Consider the following 20,786-nt stretch of genomic DNA (forward strand, 5'->3'; position numbering starts at 1 on the left):
ATAACTGAACAGAGAAACTCATGAAACAACACAGAAAGAACATAAGTGAAATGAGAAGATAACCTATAAGTGAACTTCAAGTATGATGAGTCATATAAAAAGCCCATGGTGTTGGCAATATGGAGGCTACTTCCGAATTTAGCCTGAACTGTTTCAGTTTAGTTGTGGGACTGGAAGCCAGAAGAAGTAGTAAGTGGGCAATGACAGCTCTTTTGAGAAATCTGGCTGTGAAGGAAGCAGGGAAGGGGGAACAACAGGACAATTCTAGAAGAAAGTAAGGAGGCTGAGTGAAGGACTGACTTCCCTCGCCACCCCCCACCCCCCACCACTCCACATGTGAGACACCTGTGCATATTCAAAACCAAATGGGATTTTGTCATACATTGACATGAATCAGCCATGGAGATTCATGTCAATGTATGACAAAACCCACCACAATGTTGCAAAGTAATTAGCCTCCAACTAATAAAAATAATTGGAAAAAAAAAAAAAAAAACCAAATGGGAAGAATCTACTTAAAAGGAAAACACTGAACATCCATGAGAAAAAGAGAGACAGTTAATAATTTAAGCCTTCATTAGTGGACCTGGGTTAAGATACAAGCACAGGTATAAATCGAACCCGCGTCTCTTATGTCTCCTGCATTAGCAGGCAGATTCTTTACCGCTGAGCCACCAGGGAAGCCCATAATGACTTATTTAGAAGATCCTAATTGAAATAAATGGGCTTCCCTGGTGGTTCAGTGATAAAAGAATCCGCCTGCCAATGCAGGAGACGTGGATTCAATCCCTGGGTTGGGAAGATCCTCTGGAGGAGGGCATGGCAATCCACTCTAGTATATCTTGCCTGGAGAATCCCATGGACAGAGGAGCCTGGCAGACTACATACAGTCCATGGGGTTGCAAGAGTCAGACATGATTTAGGAACTGAACAACCGTGAAAATAAATACTATACAATTAAAACATGAGAAATAAATTGAATATCGAGGCTGATAAACTTCCTCTTCATAATGTGTTGTCACTTTTGTATAAGGTTGGTCTTCTCTTTTGAACTAAGTTCTGTATGAGCAGGGGCTATGTTAATTTTGTTCATCATTGTAACTCTATTATCTACTATAATGTCTGATACACATCAGCTAATATATGTTAATATTAAGACATCTTACACTGCACCCAATTTGTATTTATGAGCCTATCACAATAGCTTTAATATTCCCTTAATCATACGTAAACATTATGTAAAAAGGTTTATCTGTTTTACACATTAGAGTTTGATTTAAGATTTTTGTTTTAAAATAACATCACACTGCCAAAAGTATTTGAAAAGTTAGATACTGATCACGACTTCTTTAGATCCTTTCTAATCTGATTTTCTGTACTATAAGTAAAAGGCTCAAAAACTACAGTCACAAATATACCTATCTGTAACAAGAAAGCCAATTACAAAAACAACAAAGCTATGTTTAAACAGTTCATCTAAACCTGCACTTCCCAGTGTTGTGAGAAGACTCTGGCATTCCTCAGGAGCTGCTTATAGGACAGGTGAGGAAACAGTAAAGCTGTTTGTTTCCTAGACCCCTCTCTTCACTCCAGTCAGAGAAGTTTGTATTACCTGTTTGATACGCTACAATTCGACGAAAGATCTGATTTTTAAAAAGGAGTTGGGGGGGAATCTGACAATGAAAAACTGTTTAATCATTATGAAAAAAATTATTAATCTGGCCACAACTAACATTTTTAATTACATTTTTATTTTGTCTAAAACATTCTAGGGAGTATAATATATAGGAGATGTCATATTAGCAGAAATAAGGTAAAAAAGAAAACTCCATTTAGTCAACCTACTTGAAACAGTTTTTCCTTCCAACATTGGCCCAATGCCCCAAGAATGTTTGTTCCCTTTTGAACGATAATTAAAAGAGAATTTACATACCATGGTGGGGAAACTTTTTTAAAATACCACTTTTAATCTATGTTTAGGTTTTCATGTAGGCATTTATAATATGAAACATGTTTTTAAAATACATTGGACTTTGACAACTAGTATCAAAAACAGCTAGAGAAAAAGATGGAAATACCTAAACAGATTCAAAAAAACTTGGATGCATCTCAAAGTGGATGCTAAGTGAAAGAGATTTTTTAAAAAGCATGTGCGGAATGATTCCACTGATATAATAAAAGTACAGAATATAAAAGTTAATCCATAATGACAGAATCAGGTTAGTAGCTGCAAGGAGACAGGATGGGGAAGGACTGTAAAGGAGCATGAAGAGACTTTGGAGAATGGTGGTTAATAGTCACCAACCTGAATAGCTAGTGATGATGGTTTCACAAAGGTATACATACGCCAAACTTCAAATTGTATACTTTAAATATATATAGTTTACTGTAAGCCAATTATCAAAATATATCTTAAAAGTAAACATGTTAATTTTGAATGTAAAAAGAATGTATAAAAACCTGCCTTATAAATTTTTAAAGACTATTTCAGAACATAAAACCACTATAAGAACATTTAAAGGTAGGAAAATGTTTATTTTACCTTACAACTTTTGGAGACTGGGAATTTTCAATTCCTTTAAAACAAACTTTTTTGACATGATCTCCTGAGCTCTGGCCAGTAACAGATTTTTTTTCTTCTACTAAGAAATCCCGGAATGACTTGGATGAAATTGAATGTTGAGAACATACCCTGTAGAAAGACAGCAAAGATCATAGAAAAACATTCATTTTTCTTAAAAGGCTGTTGCTGAAAGCGACGAGGGGACAATGAAGTGAATATATACCAAAAATTTTAGTGATATAATTACAGTTTTCAGTGTGATGTTGGATTTTTACTGTCAATTATAGACTAATGAAAACTGTGATAAGAAAAAACAATCAATGGAGATCAACATGGGTGATAGCCCAGATACTGAAATTAGCAATGCTTTTAAAAACAGTATTATAACTATGCCTCAGGTAACAACGAAAAATATGGTTAGAATAAATAAGTAAGCTCAGCAGAGGGAAAGTGTCTATCAAAAAGACACTATGAAAAAGAAGAAAACAGAAATTCAAAGGCTTTAATATTCAACAACAAAATTCACTGGAGGGGTGTAACAGCAAGATTGGAAAAGTCTAAACTGGAAGATAAATTTTTTCAATCTTTTCTTCTGATTAAAAATGTTTTATTGATTTAAGTCAGTCATGGTGACTTAAGGTAATATTAAATGTAACTGGAGACCCAGAAAGATAGGAGATAGGGCAGATAAAAATATCCAAAGAAACAATGGCCATCTCCAAATCTGGTGAAATCCATAATGTGAAAGAACTCAAGAATTTTAGCCAACCCCAAAGAAGAAAAATGTAAAAAAAAACATACTTAGACACATAGTGGGCAAACTGCTAAAAACTAGAGATCAAAAAAGAAATCTTAAAAACAGCCACAGAAATCCAACACAGTATGAAAACACCTGGCTTATTTATTAGAATGAAACTCAAAAGAGAAACAACATCTTTAATGTGATGGGGAAAGGGAGTCCCCCCACTTAATTACATTTAAAAAAAGCATTAACCAACCTAAGCCATAACGGATTCCTGATCCAAAGGACCATATACACTGGTTGTTTTAAGCTACTGTTTAAGGTAATTGGTTACAAAGCAATAGATAATACAAGATAACAATTTCAAAGGACAATAAAGAAATATTATAAATAACTATGCAAATAAATTTCACAATTTATAAGAAATGGACATACCCTCATCAAAGATAACAAAAAATAAATTAGAATATCTGCATAGACCTGTATCTAAACAACTGAATTAATCCCACCAGCTTTTTACTGTAGAAACTAACAAATCGATTCTAAAATTTATATGAGAATAGAAAAACCTAGATTAGCCAATGCTGTCTTAAAAAAGAATATAAAACTGGAAGAAGATAAAATAAGTTACTGTAATCAAGACAGTGTGGTATTGACATAATTATTAACAGATCAATGGAACAGATTAGAGAACTCAGTAACAGGCCCTCATGTGATAGTCACTTTACTTTCAATAATGGGACTGCCAAAGCAAACAAGTGGGAAACAGTGTTTTTTATAGAAGAAAATAAAAAGGCCTTTATTTCACACCATACCCCCCAAATTATTTCAAGATGAATTATAGACCTAATGTAAAAGCTAAATGTCCTGGAAGAAAATTGAATTACAGACTTAATGTAAAAGCTAAATGTCCCAGAAGAAAACAGATTATCTTCGTAACCTGGTGGCAAGCAAAGGTTTCTTCAGACATAACCAGCAATAACTATCAAATTAAGGAATGATAAATGAGACTTAAGCAAATCAAAAACTTCTGCTCATTAGAAGATATCATTAACCGACCGAGCTATGAGGGAAGCCCTAAGAAAACAAAAAATATCTGTAAAACATATATCTGACAAAGAACTTTTTTTTTTTGGACAAGCCAAATCTAAGATTTATATAAATGTGGTTGACATTAAAAATAATTCTGAATAAAAAGAACAAAATCAGAGAAACTGCACTATCTGATTTTAAAATGTATAAAAGTTATCATCAACAAGTCAGTCTATATGGGCACAAACACATGCACGTAAGTCATATGAAACTGAGTGGAGTCCAGAATTAGACCCACACATACATGGTCAGCTGAGTTCCACCAAAACTGCCAAGTAACAAAATAGAGCAAAGACAACCTTTTCAATAAGTTCAGCTGAAACAACTAGTTATCTGCATGAAGAAATAAAAATCTTGCCCTGTACCTTACCCACATACAAAGAGACACTTGATCACAAAAGCTAAACTAAGGAAACATCTACATCAAAACAAAAAATGTTTGTAACCTTAGTCAAAGACATGGAGATACTAATACCATCTCCTTCCTTATAAAGGTTGTTATATGGATCAAATGTTAACTTATGGTAAAATATTTAACAGTACCTGATACACAGAAATGCTATGTAAGTCTGTACTATCCACAATTTTCACAGCATTTAACAAAATTTGCTTAAAGCGAAAAAGACGACAATGAGAACACAAATTCTGATATGAAGAAATATAGTCAATTAACAGGCATAATATCTTTCCTTCCTAAAGTCTGACTTAGAAAAACTAATCCAGAAATGTAACTTTTTAGGTATTAATCCTAAGCATCATTTTCAGAAATCCTTAATAAGTCAATATTATGAACAATATAAAAAATTTCCTAGTCAAACATTAATTTCATCTATTTTATTTCCTCAGAAAACAAAGTGAATACAAATGCTAACCAGTTAATTCCTCCCAAAACTAAATTCATACTTTGAAGAAACCATAAAATTCACACCAGAGTAAACTCATAAACTATTTGGGGTTCCCCATAAAAGATTAGCAAAGCCTTCTAAAATCCTATTATCTTATCTGAATTCAGGGATTCAGTTCAGTTGCTCAGTCATGTCCGACTCTTTGCAACCCCATGGACTGTAGCATGCCAGGCTTCCCTGTCCATCACCAACTACAGGAGCTTACTCAAACTCATGTCCATCGAGTCAATGATATCAGCCAACCATCTCATCCTCTGTCATACCCTTCTCCTCCTGCCCTCAATCCTTCCCAGCATCAGGGTATTTTCAGATGAGTCAGTTCTTCGAATCAGGTGGCCAAAGCATTGCAGTTTCAGCTTCAGCATCAGTCCTTCCAATGAATATTCAGGACTGATTTCCTTTAGGATGGACTGGCTGGATCTCCTTGCAGTCCAAGGGACTCAAGAGTCTTCTCCAACACCACAGTTCAAAAGTATCCATTCTTCAGCACTCAGCTTTCTTTATGAACTCCCAACTCTCACATCCATACATGACTACTGGGAAAACAATAGCTCTGACTGGACAGATCTTAGTCAGCAAAGCAATGTCTCTGCTTTTTAATGTGCTGTCTAGGTTGGTCATAGCTTTTCTTCCAAGGAGCAAGCGTCTTTTAATTTCATGGCTGTAGTCACCATCTGCAGTGATTTTGGAGCCCAAGAAAATAAAGTCTCTTTTTCCATTGTTTCCCTATCTATTTGCCATGAAGTGACAGGACTGTATGCCATGATCTTAGTTTTTTGAATGTTGAGTTTTAAGCCAGCTTTTTCACTCTCCTCTTTCACTTTCATCAAAAGGCTCTTCAGTTCCTCTTCAGTTTCTCCCATAAGGGTGGTGTCATCAGCATATCTGAGGTTATTGATCTTTCTCCCAGCAATCTTGATTCCAGCTTGTGCTTCATCCAGCCTGACATTTCACATGATGTACTCTGCATATAAGTTAAATAAGCAGGGTGACAATTTACAGCCTTGACATACTCCTTTCCCAATTTGGAACCAGTCTGTTGTTCCATGTCCAGTTCTAACTGTTGCTCCTTCACCTGTATACAGACTTCTCAGGAGGCGGGTAAGGTGGTCTGGTAGTCCCATCTCTTTCAGAATTTTCCACAGTTTGTTGTGATCTACACAAAGGCTTTTTGTAGTCAATGAAGCAGAAGTAGATGTTTTCCTGGAACTCTCTTGCTTTTTCGACGATCCAATGGATGTTGGCAATTTGATCTCTGGTTCCTCTGCCTTTTCTAAAGCCAGCTTGAACATCTGGAAGCTCATGGTTCATGTACTGTTGAAGCCTGGCTTGGAGAATTATAAACATCACTTTACTAGCGTGTGAGATGAATGCAATTGTGTGGTAGTTTGAGCATTCTTTGGCATTGCCTTTCTTTGGGACTGGAATGAAAACTGACCGTTTCCAGTCCTGTGGCCACTGCTGAGTTTTCCAAATTTGCTGACTTATTGAGTGCAGCACTTTAAACAGCATCATCTTTTAGGATTTGAAATAGCTCAACTGGAATTCCATCACCTCCACTAGCTTTCTTCGTAGTGATGCTTTCTAAGGCCCACCTGACTTCACATTCCATGATGTCTGGCTCTAGGTGAGTGATCCCACCATTGTGGTTATCTGTGTCATGAAGATCTTTTTTGTATAGTTCTTCTGTATATTCTTGGCACCTCTTCTTAAATCTTCTGCTTCTCTTAGGTCCGTACCATAGCTGTCCTTTATTATGCCCATCTTTGCATGAAATGTTCTTGTCTGAATAACTAATATATATCTGATTGACCTAACCACCAAAACACTTTTATATGCGTCATCTCATTTAATCTTTACAACAATAATCCTTAAAGTATTTTCATCACAACCTAAATTTAAAAGAGCACAACCAAAGCTGAGGCCTTTGAATGACCCTCAGATCACCAGAGATAAGCAGAACTGGGATCCAAACCCAGTTCTTAATGATCACAAAACTCATGCTTGGCCATCTAGTCTATCACTGGCTTCAATAAGAATCAAAATAATACTCCTTATAAAGTGCCAAAGATGACACAGATGGAAGGAAAATGATGATTCACACTTAGTTTTGTTAGTATATGAGCTAATAGGCATCTATTCATAACAAAATCAGCTGAAACCTTCTACCAAATTTCTATCTGCTCAATAATTAAATACAACTGCTTCACATAAGGTTTTTCTTAGGAAAAAAACTCACCAAAATAACTCAATACATGCTAAAGAAATCAATCATGTGAACATATCACAAAGTTACATTTTATTTATATACTAATGGTTAATATTATACAATGCTTAAGGTGCTGTTATAAATGTGTTTCATTAACTGTTTACTCTTCACAATACCCCTGTGAAATAGGTCCTGTTTTTAGCCTATTTATGAACAAGAAAACAGAGAAAAATTAAATAACTGACCTGACAGAGTAAGACTGGAAAGTCAAATTAAAGACTTAATCTGAATTCACACAGCTACCAGGCAATAGATCAACATTTTAAAGTTCAGGCAAGGCTGACTCCTGATTACCAGGCTTAATCACTATACTACTATGTTCACAGAAAATCATTCACCCTATGTAAAATTCTTAAATGAGATAAATTTTCTTTACAGATTTATCAGAAATATGACCTACCAAGGCATTTACATTAAAGATATTTCTTCAAAAGGAACTTACCTGACTGACTTTATCACAAAATTTTCTCCAAAGCACATACATGTGCAGAACATTAAAAAATTAAACACAAAGAACCACGCCCCATTTCCTTACCAACTCCCTTCTCTTCCCAAAAATACACATACCTGAAAGTTTCTACCGGCAAACAACACAACTGTGCTATAAAGTACTTTGTAGTATCATTAGTCACTAGGAACACTGCTGGCAAATACTCTGCCCAAAAAAATCTGATGAATGTCTTTTGTAAGTAATTCATGTCTCTAAATACAGAAACTTCACAATCATCTGTATAAAAACCACAAGATGTCAAATTACCAAACTTTGGTAATCTGCAAACTTCTAGACGTGGTAAATAGTGTACACCCTAAAAAAAATTATTTCTTTCATAGCTATTTATAATATATCCTTAAGAATCAATATAGGTAACAATGCTTACTTACAAGATATCTTATATTCACGTTTATTAATCATGCATAGTGGCTACTTATAAATCGTCTTATACAGACTTCTTTAAATGAATTCTATTACTCTTTCCACTGATCATGCCATAATTTGAAACAGTGTCTGATGTCTGATTTCCCACAATTTTACTTTCCTAACTCAAAGGCTCTGGCTCTTTTCCATTTTAGCAGCCAGAGAAACTTAAGAAGCATTTGTAGACATTTGTAGCCACATAAAAAATTAATCAACATTTTTTTCTCAACTAAGGAAGCTCTAAAAATTGTGCTTTAATGAGTAAAATTTCTAGCTAAAAAATTAAAGAACTGAACTTAGTTTATAGGTTAGCTCAAAATGGAATTTGGAAGAAGTTACATTCATACAGCCAGGCCACAAAGATCATGCATTCTTCCACTCAAGATGGCTGGTGAGAAATGCAGTTTTATTTCTCCAAGTAAAATAAAGGATAATGAAAAGTGATCAACTCCCATATACACTTGGTATTTTCACAACAGATTTAAAAGTCAACTGGTTAGAATTTCATTGTAATGCAAAAACCAGTTATTTCTCCATTTAACATTGTCACACCTAACTGCATGCAGCAGGAGTACTGTTGCATACTAGAAGTCATCATACAGACTAAGTGAAGGAATGGGTGAACAAACTAAGTAAATTCCCCATCACAACCAGAAGTAGACTTAAAGGGCTAATTTGTGATTTGCTAAAGAATTGCACATTAACCTTATTAAGAAGTTGATGTTTAGTTGCTAAGTTGTATCTGACTCTTTTACAACCCCATGGACTGTATGTAGCCCACCAAGCTCCTCTGTTCTTGGGATTTCCCAGGCAAGAATACTGGAGTGGGTTGCAGTTTCCTTCTCCAGGGGTTTTCCCAACCCAGGGGTCAAAACCACACCTCCTATACTAGAGGTGGATTCTTTACTGCTGAATCACCAGGGAAGCCCGTTATTAAGATAAAAACAGAATAAAAACATCCTTTAATAGTTAAGAAAAATCACATTAGATGATTTATCAGGAGATGAACATGTCCCTTTGAGAAGTAATTGAAAAAATCACTATAGCAATGAATATATTCCATACATACAATCTGTAAATCAAATCAAATTAAAATGCTAATTTCTTATTAATTTTCTACTTTTTTCAAAGCTGAGCAAACTTTAAATTCTACCAACTTTATCTAGACCAACATTTACAAGAGATATCCTCAGAAAAACAAATCTATTCCTTTTTTTTCTAATATGATTTCTAGAGAAAATAGTAAGGAAGAAAGTATCAAATAGTATATAAGCTGTTCCTAGACTTGGATGTTCCTAGACATGCTTTTCACAATTAATAAGAGAGCCCACCAAGTAGCCAGTATAACGTATCAGAAAAGAATCCACATCAAGGCACTTCACTATGAAATTTAAGAACACTAGAGAGAAAAAGGGGGGAGGAAAAGAAACTGGTAACATGTGAAGAGTTAGGAGTTGGAATGGCATTAGACTTCCCAGTAGAAATAAGAAAAAGGAACTCTACAAATGATTTCCAACTCAGAATTCTGTTCCCATTCAGTCAAGGGTGGCGAGAATAAAAACATTTTCAAAGTTATAAGAGCTCCAAAAATGTGCGTCCTGTACATTCTTCATCAGAAAACTACTGGTTTTGATGTGGAGTGTGCTACCTCAAATCAAAGAATAAACCAAGAAAGCAAAAAACACAGCCTCTAGGAAACTGGGGATCGAACACTGGAGAGAAGCAAAGGAAATCCCCAGGATGACAATTAAGAGAAACCTCAAGATCACAGTATTAAGCGTGCCTGAAAAAGGCCTAGTTCAAGCTAGAGAACTCAGAGTTCTAAATGAAAATGGTTCCAATAAAAAACAAAAGTCATAAGTTAGCTGGGATATTTCCCAGTAGGGGAATTAGTTATTCCCGGGAAAAATAAAGGCATAAAAAAGGAACCAGAATCATACGATGGTTCTGTTGTAAATCTTAACCAGTCAAAAGAGAATTTTTTTTATTGGGGTTGGAATGAACTCCAGTGTTTGAAATAGATTTGAAACCAAGAGTTGGATTAAGTCTATTAGTTGGATTTCCCAACTTGAGTAATCATTGTTTTGTTCCTCCTTTTGCTCATTTACTTTTTGTTTTTAAATAAGGAAACTGGTTGATGACATGGCTGAAATTGTATTTACTAAGCCCAAAGCTTCTCCTCAGGCTTCCCAGGTGGCACTAGTTGTAAAGAACCTGCCTGCCAATGCAGGAAACATAGGAGACACAGGTTTGATCCCTGGGTAGGGAAGATCCCCTGGAAAGGGAATGGCAACCCATTCCAGTATTCTTGCCTGGAGAATCCCATGGACAGAGGAGCCTTGGTGGGCTTCGGTCCATGGGGTCGCAGAGTCGGACACGACTGACATGACAGCAGAAAGCTTCCTCATGTGCTTAGTTAACTGGCTCAAATCGCAATATATTTAGTATCTTGAGAACTAATTTAAGAATTTTTTTTTTTGGTCTTTTCCATGCTTTTGTTTAGGAAAAACATTAACTCTATTTTAACAGCTACTCCATAAACCTAACAGAGGCAGTGATCAAATTACTTTTGTATATTGCCTTATCAGAAACTAGAACATGCCTTGCATGTAGAAGCTACACAACAAATACCAATGAATTGAAACATTCTACTAAACCCATTCCCTCAAGTTTTACTCTTTTCTTTTTAAATTGGGTTTTCTCATCTTTTTTTTTCTGTGATCAAGTTTTAGATTTACTAGTGGTTCTGACATTTAGTCTTCCTGATAGCAATCAAAATAAAATGAGTTGATACTCTCTTCAAAATAATTTGCATTTTAATTGGGAAAAAAATATTCCTTCTTACAAATAGAAAAAAAGTGGCATTAGAAGCAATGAAAGGATCTCCCCATGCCCACCCCCCCCGCCCCAATCAAGGGTAATCTCAAGTACCCTCTTCTATGCTTGTGACAGCAATAGGGTTTTTTCCTGCCCTTCATATATCCATGTATTTTTCCTCTAAAATTGGTTTCCATATATTCTATTAGTGGACTTGCCTGGTGGTATGGAGGCTGGGGATATGCCTACCAATGCAGGGGACACAGATTCAATCCCTGGTCCAGGAAGATTCCACATGCCACAGAGCATCTGGGCCTAAGTGCCACGACTACTGAAGCCTGCATACCCTACAGTCTGCACGCCACAACCACTGAGCCCACACGCCACAACCAGAGAAAGCCCATGCAGACCAATGAGGACCCAGTGCAGCCAAAAATAAATAAAAATTTTTTACAAAGTCTATTATGATATTAGTTACCAAAAAAGGAGGATGGAAGGGAAGCAGGAAGTACAATCTTTTAACATATCTCAAAATTGCCATGTGAACTCTTTGGAAATGATTCCTGCTAATGCTGCATTTATGGTTAAATTATAACGGAGAAAACTATATAACATATTGTTAAGTAAATAGTCCTGCTTAAAAGTGACAATGACAAGCTATGATAACAGAGATTTTCATGATACATACGGGGAATGTGCAAAGAAATTAGGGTGCTAAAAGAGATTTACTTTTATCAAACTTCTCCATGATATATATTATTTTTTATTAAAAAAAAAGAAAAAATAATGCTCTCAAACTACTTTAGCAATAAACATTAATTAAAATACCAAGAAGGAATTTTATCTACACATATGAAAAAGTTTGAAAATCATGATATACTTGTCAAAACAAACAAAAAACTAAAGGATTTCCCAAGGTCTGATTCATAACATAAAAGCTAAGGGGGAACAAAATATTTGAAAAAACAGGAGGAAAAAAAAAACCAAAGCCAAGAATCACCTTAAAAGCTAATGTACAAAGCTTATTTTAATAAAAATTAGAGCATACCATGCATTTGCTGGCTTGGGGCTTTTTGAAGGAGCACTTAAAGCTGTTTCCATGTTATTCATTCCTGAATTATTATCTTTGGTAGTCATTGCAATCATTTTTCGTTGCTTCTGAGAAAGTTTAACTCCATGAGAAATCATTTTTCTAGAAATTAAATTAAACCAATCAGTTTTACTGCTTCTGAGAAAGTTTAATTCCATAAGAAATAATTTTGCTAGAAATTTCTGCTTAAGATTACAGGTAATTATATTGCTTTGTGTTTAGTTGATGAAATTTTACTATTACTAGATCAAAATGACCACAAGTTTCAGCAGTGACCATATATATATATATATATATAATCAGTTTATACTACCAAGGATAAAGTAATAGCTACAATGAGCCTTTATAATAGCGTTCATCACACTTGTATCAGAAATAGCCTATAAGGATTATTTTAGAGGCCAATTTCTGGCATATAATTGTATTCCACAAGATCTGGACTATCAACCCAACTCAATCTTTAGCATGTACTTAAGAGATAATGTTATGGAGGCTAAATTACCTATCAATAGAAAAGAGCTTAGAACTAACTTTAACATCAAATGCAGAAAAATAATAGGAAAGGTCCAGTAGGTCTTTCTAATTCCTTAGGGCAAAACTATAATACAACATGTTCTTTCCTTTTTATGATTTTGTAACCAACCCCAAATTTGTCTTTGGTGTAGTTCCACATTTTTGTCTACTTTCTTCAATTTGCATGATGGTTCTGAGATCCACGACAGGAGGGCTGACAGGACTAAAAGACATATAAAAGCTACTTTACAACCCATTCATTACTTTCTACCCAAATATTACTGAAACTGTAAGTTATATATAACATCATTAATGAGAGGACAATTTAGGTCCATTTTGTCAGCTGTGGTCAACTTCAAAAAGGATAAATGAAAGCTCCTTTTATATATACATACATAAATAATAATTAAAATGTATCTAAGGTAAAATGTTAAGTGATACATGTTTAATAAAGCAGTCTAACATTAATGATTAGAAGATGCTTCCAAGTGTTCCCACAAGTATGTTTACGTAGGCAGAAAATTTTGAAACTACTTTCTGACTATCTTTAGATCATGAACCATCATATACCAGGACATCATAATCTTTATTCCAACTGTGCAATAGAGCATATTTCAAAATATTTACACAAATGGTCCAAATGATAACTAGTAAGGCAATTAACAGTTTTAGCCTATAATAAACCATACTAGGTAATAAAAGATGAAGAACAACCTCAATAAGCATTTTGAAAAAAATACTGTATTTTAATTATATTTACTCCTTCAGTTTTAAAAACTGGATTTTCTAAATAAAATAATGGACAGAATATATAGGTAAGGTAAAACTACAGTATAACAGTATAACTAAATGAATATCTTCTGACAATAACTGTGAACAACAACACATTTTATGAGATCTTAAATACCCTTTAATGTGCTAAAGAAAAGATAAAGGAAGCCTATAAGAGACAAAATGGTCTTCCTGAGTGGGTGTTTTTACTAATATACACTATTCGTTAAAAAAAAAAAAAATGGTGATATCAAGTCACTGCGTGCATGTATGTGTTTGTTACAGAGAATTTACTAGTATTCACTAATGACACTACAAAGGCAACTATATTTTGTCTGGAAAAAAGAGCCTATTTTAGCTGGTTAGTAATTTGTATGCACTTTAGCTGGTAATCTGTATGCAATTAGATACTTTCCTCTATGTTAGAAATTTATATTAATGGTTTTAAATGTGCTCCATTAACAATTTTCATTTGACTAAGAATGAATGATATTTTTGCCAACTAACAAGTATAGTACAGAACAAAATAGAAATCCTACCTGAAAGAGCCAGAAACCCAACTGGAAGAGCTTGTAGTATCAATTCTGTTACTGGGAATGGGCTGTGGAGCAGTTATTTTAAGTACTGGTGATTTTTCCCATGGTTTTAAGTCTTCTCTAAAGTATGTAGGAGGTGTACCATTAACATATGATTTAATTTTCCCCTGGAGGTAAAAAAAAAAAATTTTTTTTTTAGTTGAGTAGTAATAGGCACCCCTAGCACAGCAGTTTACACACAGTTGGTACTCAGTAGATACTGGTTAAACTGTATTAAAGAATAAAATTTTATGACAATAATCATCTAGCACTTTTAAATGTCACACAATTCACTCTGAATATACTTAAAGGACTCTGAATAAAATGAAAGCCAAATAATATTGTCACTTCAAAAGGGATGCTACAACTATTGCTATAGATTCTTCTACTACTGCTAGAAAGGCACTTCAACCTTCCTTTAAACCTCAAATGTCTTCCAGGCCAACCTTAGTGTAATATGAATTGCCCCCAAACTACTACTCTACATAAAAAATTTTAATAAAATTTTGTTTTGTATCAGTCCTTGAGGCCTGAGACTCTTTAATAAAGGGTACATTTTCTGAGGTCTCACAAATTTCTAGATATTCTGATATGTTTTGTGAATGCAGAGAGGTTAGAAAAAGATTATATCTGGTAAGTTAGATGTTTTCATTCCCTGTAGATTAACAACTATGGAATAAAATGTTAAGAGATGTCTAAAATATGGCCTCCCCAGAGTTCACTAGACTAGGAATTCAGCAGCTTGGTGTCAATTATGCTAGACTAGGAGAAGAACTCCATTTCAGATTGCATTGTTCTAATTATTACCATGAAGGAAAGATATTAAACAGATTTTGCAATTCAGCTCATTTTCAAAATCATTTTCCTTGGTTTTTAGCTGGTATTAACTGACATTCCAAAAAATAAATTTCAAGTAATCCAGCCATGAATATACAGGTGGTGCCACTGGTAAGGAATCTTGTCTCCAATGCAGGAGACACAAGAGACATGGGTTCCACTCCTGCTTCAGGAAGATCTCTGGAGTAGGAAATGGCAATCCACTCCAGTATTCTCGCCTGGAAAATTCTGTGAACAAAGGAGCCTGGTAGGCTACAGTCTATGGGGTTGCAAAGAGTCAGACACGACTGAGCAACTACACATACACATATATTTCAACTGCCTATACAGTATTGCTATACTTTATATCAATATTATATTTAATGTAGAAAGATTAGAAATATAACATCATAAACAGCTCAACAGTGCCATTAAAATCTTTAAGAGTAGAAACATTAGGCAAATTTGAGAAAATGAATATTACATGTATTGTCACTAGTTTCATATATATATATATATATATATATTTTATAAACCAGTTAGAGGAGTGTTTTAGAGTAAAACACTTGTAAAAAAGCCCAGTAAAAAAATGCTGGGTTCTTAGTAGCTCAGCTGGTAAAGAATCTGCTGGCAATGCAGGAGACACCGGTTCAATTCCGGGTCAGGAAGATCCGCTGGAGAAGGGAAAAGTTACCCACTCCAGTATTCTGGCCTGCAGAATTCCACTGTATAGTCCATGGGGTCGCAGAGTCAGACACAACTGAGCAACTTTCACTTTAGAGTAAAAACAATGAAAGACTAAACCGTCTCCAGACTAGAATTTGAAGAAAATAGTGCATTAAAAAACAAAGACAAACCTCAGACTTATCTGAATGAAATCCTGTTGTAAAGTCAGGAGACTGTAAATCTCTAGGACTACCCACTCCTGCATAGCTTCCTTCAGAGTCCGATGTCAACAGTTCTGGAAGAGACTCCACAGAATTGGTCTTACCAGACTTTAACAATCCTAAAAGATAAAAAGTTTTAAAACATTTAAACACATATACATTAAACATATATGAATTACATTTAAAGAACCAAATAATTTAATGAAGTAAAAAAATTGAAATGGAGGTTTTAAAACAAGTTTTATTCATTTCAACTACATATCAACTATGAGGAAGATTGTTATTTGGTATCTAATGTAAGAAGTGACTCAGAATATTTTCCCCCATAAAGATAAAAAAGGAAGGCAAAAATAAGTAAACTCTACTCTTTCTATAAAAAAGAGTCTATTTACTAGTGGAATGTTCCCAAAAGTCAATTATAAATTAATCTAATAAATAATGTCTTCTAACTTTAAGGATCAACACAAAAACTAAGCTGTCACACAACCATCCTTGATGAAATTAGCCTCATACTCAAAATTTCTTCAAGAATGGTCTTTTTTTTTTTTGGCCCGTATTAAATTTAACCTTTCAATCATTATTTGCTTTGGCCACAGAAAGAGTAGTATAGCAGGAAGAATACCAAAGGGAAATCAAGAAAATAAATTCTACTTCTGTCTGTTACTACCTGAAATCACGTAAAAGTTTTCTGACCTTGCTTCAAGTTTAAAGGAAGGGGCATAAATTAGTTCACTACTAACGTCTCTTCCAACTCTGAAATGCTATGACTCTAACACATGTGCTAACAATATCATTTAAAACAAACCAAATGTCTGCTTTTTCCATAAACCTTTTAGGTATTTAGAAAATCACTAGTTCCATGATTGTCTATCCATTTAAATACCTTCCCATCAATGTACCTATGCTTCCTTCTAAGGATGTGAGGTAATTCATGTAACAGAATGAAAAATCACAGAATTTTAAACTTGTAAAGGTCCGAAAATAGGAATCAAGATATGTAGTAAATATCTTTTATATTACCTAAAGCAATTATTCTTCACATTATTTATCAAACATGTCAAATACTTCACTTGTGCTTAAGTTGTTTGTATAAAGCTGACTGACTATGAAAGAAAATACTGTGGATAGAAATTGCACCAGTTTGTCTTACTGCTACAGATACACCTACTATTCCTTGAAGCCATATTGTACAGTCATTATTTGTTTACACTTCAAATTTTTATCTAAAGAAACTTAAAATTTAGGTAGTTTAATTTAGATCTAATCAGATGAATCTACAATATAGGGTAGTCTATACCGCCACTGGCCTTAACTTCTGAAAACAGAACAAAACGTTGTGAGGGGGTGCTACTCTAGTGTAAAAACACTAAAAAGACATTAATAAGCAAAGGCAATGTCAATCTTAGTAAGACATCAGATTTTCTTTTACATTAAAACAAAAAAGGCTATAAAAACATTTTTGGACAAGTAGGGAAATTTGAGTGTAGACTGTAACACTAGACAGTATTATGAATTAATGTCTTCCAAAGTCTGACCCTCTCCCACCCATCTCCTATCGGCAGAGATCTGATATGGCCGAGCCAAGCGGAACTGTGTGCATAAGATATGTGCAATCTTTCTACTGTCTCTAGGCTTGAAACACTGCCCTGTTCTCTTACCACGTCAACCTGCCTCCTCTTCTTAACTAACCTCTTTACTCTGCAAGAGCCAGCCCAGCTATCGCTGTCCTCTAACAGACATGTCCTCTAACAGATCTCAGGCTGCTTTGGGTGCCTCTCTTGTTCTCACAGAGCAGGTATCAGAGTACTTAACCACAACACACACCATTTTCTGTGGCCTCCCTAAGACAAGGATTATCTGGTTCTGTAGACCCAGCAAATGGCATGTATTGGTATTCAACACATGTTAAGTGAATTAGATAAGGAATAGAGTCGTGAAAGATTACATCAGAAAATACACCCTCAAACAGGTTCCACTAACCTGCAGATGGCGGACTCTGAATAATATCTGAAAGATTATAACCTCCAGAACTATCTGACCGTTTACGTGGCTTCTTTTTCGCTTTTGTTTTTGTCTTCTTGAACATACTTTCCCTAGAAAAAAAGCAAACATAAAAGTCATTTTTAAAAAGTTAAGTTAGAGGTAAAACAGAACAATGAAATTTTGAGCAATGGAATACAGCTTGATCAAACAGAAAACACAGAAGAATACACATGCTCTAGAGTCCCATTTATCTACGTGGCCCAGAGTTCCACTAAACTTCAATGTGATACTATCACACAGTAACTAGTATTTCTGTGAAAGTCAGAAACAAGGTGGTATATATGAAATACTCTGAGAAGTAAAATACTGTACATGTTCACATACAAGCTACTATAACCTATGATCTGGAACTAGAAATAGTTGGTGATAATTTTTAAAGCATTTCATGCGATGCTGTAAGCATTATTAACCAGGAAAAGGAAAATAACACTATCGATGACAACTACAAGTATCTTATCTCATCTAAAAATAATAAATCTCATCACATGATTTATCCCCAGTTAACACAGGTCAGCTATGAATACTATTATTTTGTAAAGGATAATATACTTAAGTCAGAGTTAATTTTATGATCACTTTTAATGTGGTAACACATCATACATCCAAGTCAGACATTTATAAATATCAAGTAGCCCAACAGGTACCGTCAAACTCCAGAAAAGAGGTTAAAAAAAATTCCTGGAACCAAGAGGAACTTTTCAGAGAGCAACATAATTGATTATTATACACTTACATATATATACACTCATATGTAGTAAATTACTTGAACATACCAAAATTTTAACAGGTCATTTACCAAGTAAAGGGAGAGTAATTCTATAACCAGCTGGTAAACTAGCCTAAAACACAGGCTGGAAATTCTAAACCTGACTTGTCAAACAGTCAACAGGGAGATTATGTAGAACCTGGGATATTTTATCAGAGGACTCCCAAATGCCAGGCATTATAGATCGTATCTCTTGAACTAGTAGGGTTCTCTAATATACTGGGGGATCCAGAGGAATGGCTGATGAATCCCCTTGGTTCACCCTCCCCAGAAGGCAAACCTTTTCTCTTCTATCAAGATGGAGGCGAGGCACTTACTTGGTTCAGGAATAGATCAATGCTTTTAGAAAAATTCTCAAACAGTGCTCTTTTTGAAATCCAACCAGGTACACTAGTCTTCATAAACCTAGTACCTCTAATTCTTAAGCCTGTCAAGAATTCTGTTTTGTCTTTTCTGTTCTAAGTCACTATTGCTCAACAACCACTTTCTAACTTCCAAAACATTAACATCTCCTGACTGACATTCACTCCTTTCCTGTTCTCTCTACTCTAGCACAACATGCCTTTTTCATTTCTTTACTATGCTCTCTGCAGGGTTTGGAAAGGTACTAAGATAACTGTACTTATTCAACCCAACATATTAAACTGGAAGCCTATATTCCTTTTATGCTTATGCTTAATTTTGTTATATCTGCAAATATTAATTATGCAGTCATATCAAGGCTAAGAATGGACATAAATACCTATTTTCTACGTTTTCACATTTTCTTTCAGTGGCAGTACAAAAGTGCCAACAGTGTCCAAGATTGGGAATGGGGGAAGGAGAAAAGAAACGGAAAAAAAAAAAAAAATCCCAAATCTAAAGCTTACGAGTAATTCTGTTCCATATTGACTTCTTCTTTCAAAAAGATATCTCCATCTTCTACATCCAAATAGCTAATATCTGGTCCATCTTGATATGGTGTAATGACTCTTCTCTCCATTGCTGGAATCTATAAGAAAAAAGATGTTACTTTTTCTTATAAATTCTACTAAATGTGTAGAGGAATTACATCACCTACCTTTCTCTCGCCCCTTCAATCTACAACCAGTAAAACAGCCAGAGCTCAAGAAAGGTGCTTCTGTCCAACACGAGGACGCCAGAGATTTCCACACATCTGCACGTCTAAAGGTGCAGGCTGGAACACACAGAGGAAGGAGGCAGAACCACTAAGAGTGGAGTCGGTGCCTGCAATCCTGGGCCTCTCACCATGGCAGCTGAGTCCACAGCTTCAGAGAACCGAGAAGCAGCAGGCAAGGCGGTACACACGTCTCTAGCCTCCTGAAAGGGGTGCTGGTGCTCACAACCCCAGGTCGCCGGGTAGCAGTGGCAGTGGGCCCTGGACCCCAGCCCTCTACCCCCACCTCCCACAGTGGCGGAGCCCAGAAACCTTACACAACACCGGACACAGTAGAGACACCTGTGAAACTGCTCCTACCACTCTCACGCTCCTCCTCCCCCCATGCAGAGGAGACCGTCACTCAAAGAATCCCAGACGCTGGGGAAGGGCCCCACATCCCAGTGATGACTGCAGCTCTGGCAGAAGAAAGGCAGTAAGGATCAGGGAGGCACAGAAGGAACAGGCAAGGCACTGACACACTTCTCACTGAGCCAGTGGAAGCCGGAAAGTGCCAACTAGAAAATACAATCGGACGCAACTCGGGGAAGAAACCAAAACCTTGTGTTATAACGCCACCTACTGGGAAACAAGAGTAAGGACTCCAACTTCCAACCTATCGTCAACTTCAAATGCACCTGCAGAGGAATAACTCATCAAGCACCGTGTACAGCCACAATAACACTGTATCACAAAAAAGAAAATAACTCTCCAGAAACCAAACTGAATCACAGAGTGTTTCAACATAACTGAAAGATAATTCAAAACAGCTGTTAACTCAAGGAGCTACAAGAAAAGTCAGAAAGGTGGTTTAATGAGCTCAGGAATAAAATTAATGAACAGAAGAAATCCTTTACCAAAGAGA

The 20,786-nt window shown here is 35.5% G+C and overlaps 1 protein-coding gene across 3 annotated transcripts in view; it reads right to left on the minus strand.

Annotated features, from left to right (window-relative positions):
• IBTK (inhibitor of Bruton tyrosine kinase) overlaps positions 1–20,786 on the minus strand; it is a 90,591-nt gene that overhangs the window by 9,744 nt on the left and 60,061 nt on the right. For 2 of the 3 annotated variants that reach the window (XM_043890536.1, XM_043890535.1), the window contains exons 20-26: positions 19,635–19,756; positions 17,937–18,049; positions 15,927–16,075; positions 14,218–14,381; positions 13,038–13,130; positions 12,353–12,496; positions 2,543–2,692 (exon numbers count right to left, since the gene is read on the minus strand). In XM_043890536.1, coding sequence (XP_043746471.1) covers positions 2,543–2,692; positions 12,353–12,496; positions 13,038–13,130; positions 14,218–14,381; positions 15,927–16,075; positions 17,937–18,049; positions 19,635–19,756 — 935 coding nt within the window. The remainder of the gene's footprint in view (positions 1–2,542; positions 2,693–12,352; positions 12,497–13,037; positions 13,131–14,217; positions 14,382–15,926; positions 16,076–17,936; positions 18,050–19,634; positions 19,757–20,786) is intronic. The other variant, XM_043890537.1, reaches the window with a different exon arrangement.

This window comes from Cervus elaphus, chromosome 28, assembly GCF_910594005.1.
Source record: "Cervus elaphus chromosome 28, mCerEla1.1, whole genome shotgun sequence".
NCBI lineage: Eukaryota > Metazoa > Chordata > Mammalia > Artiodactyla > Cervidae > Cervus > Cervus elaphus.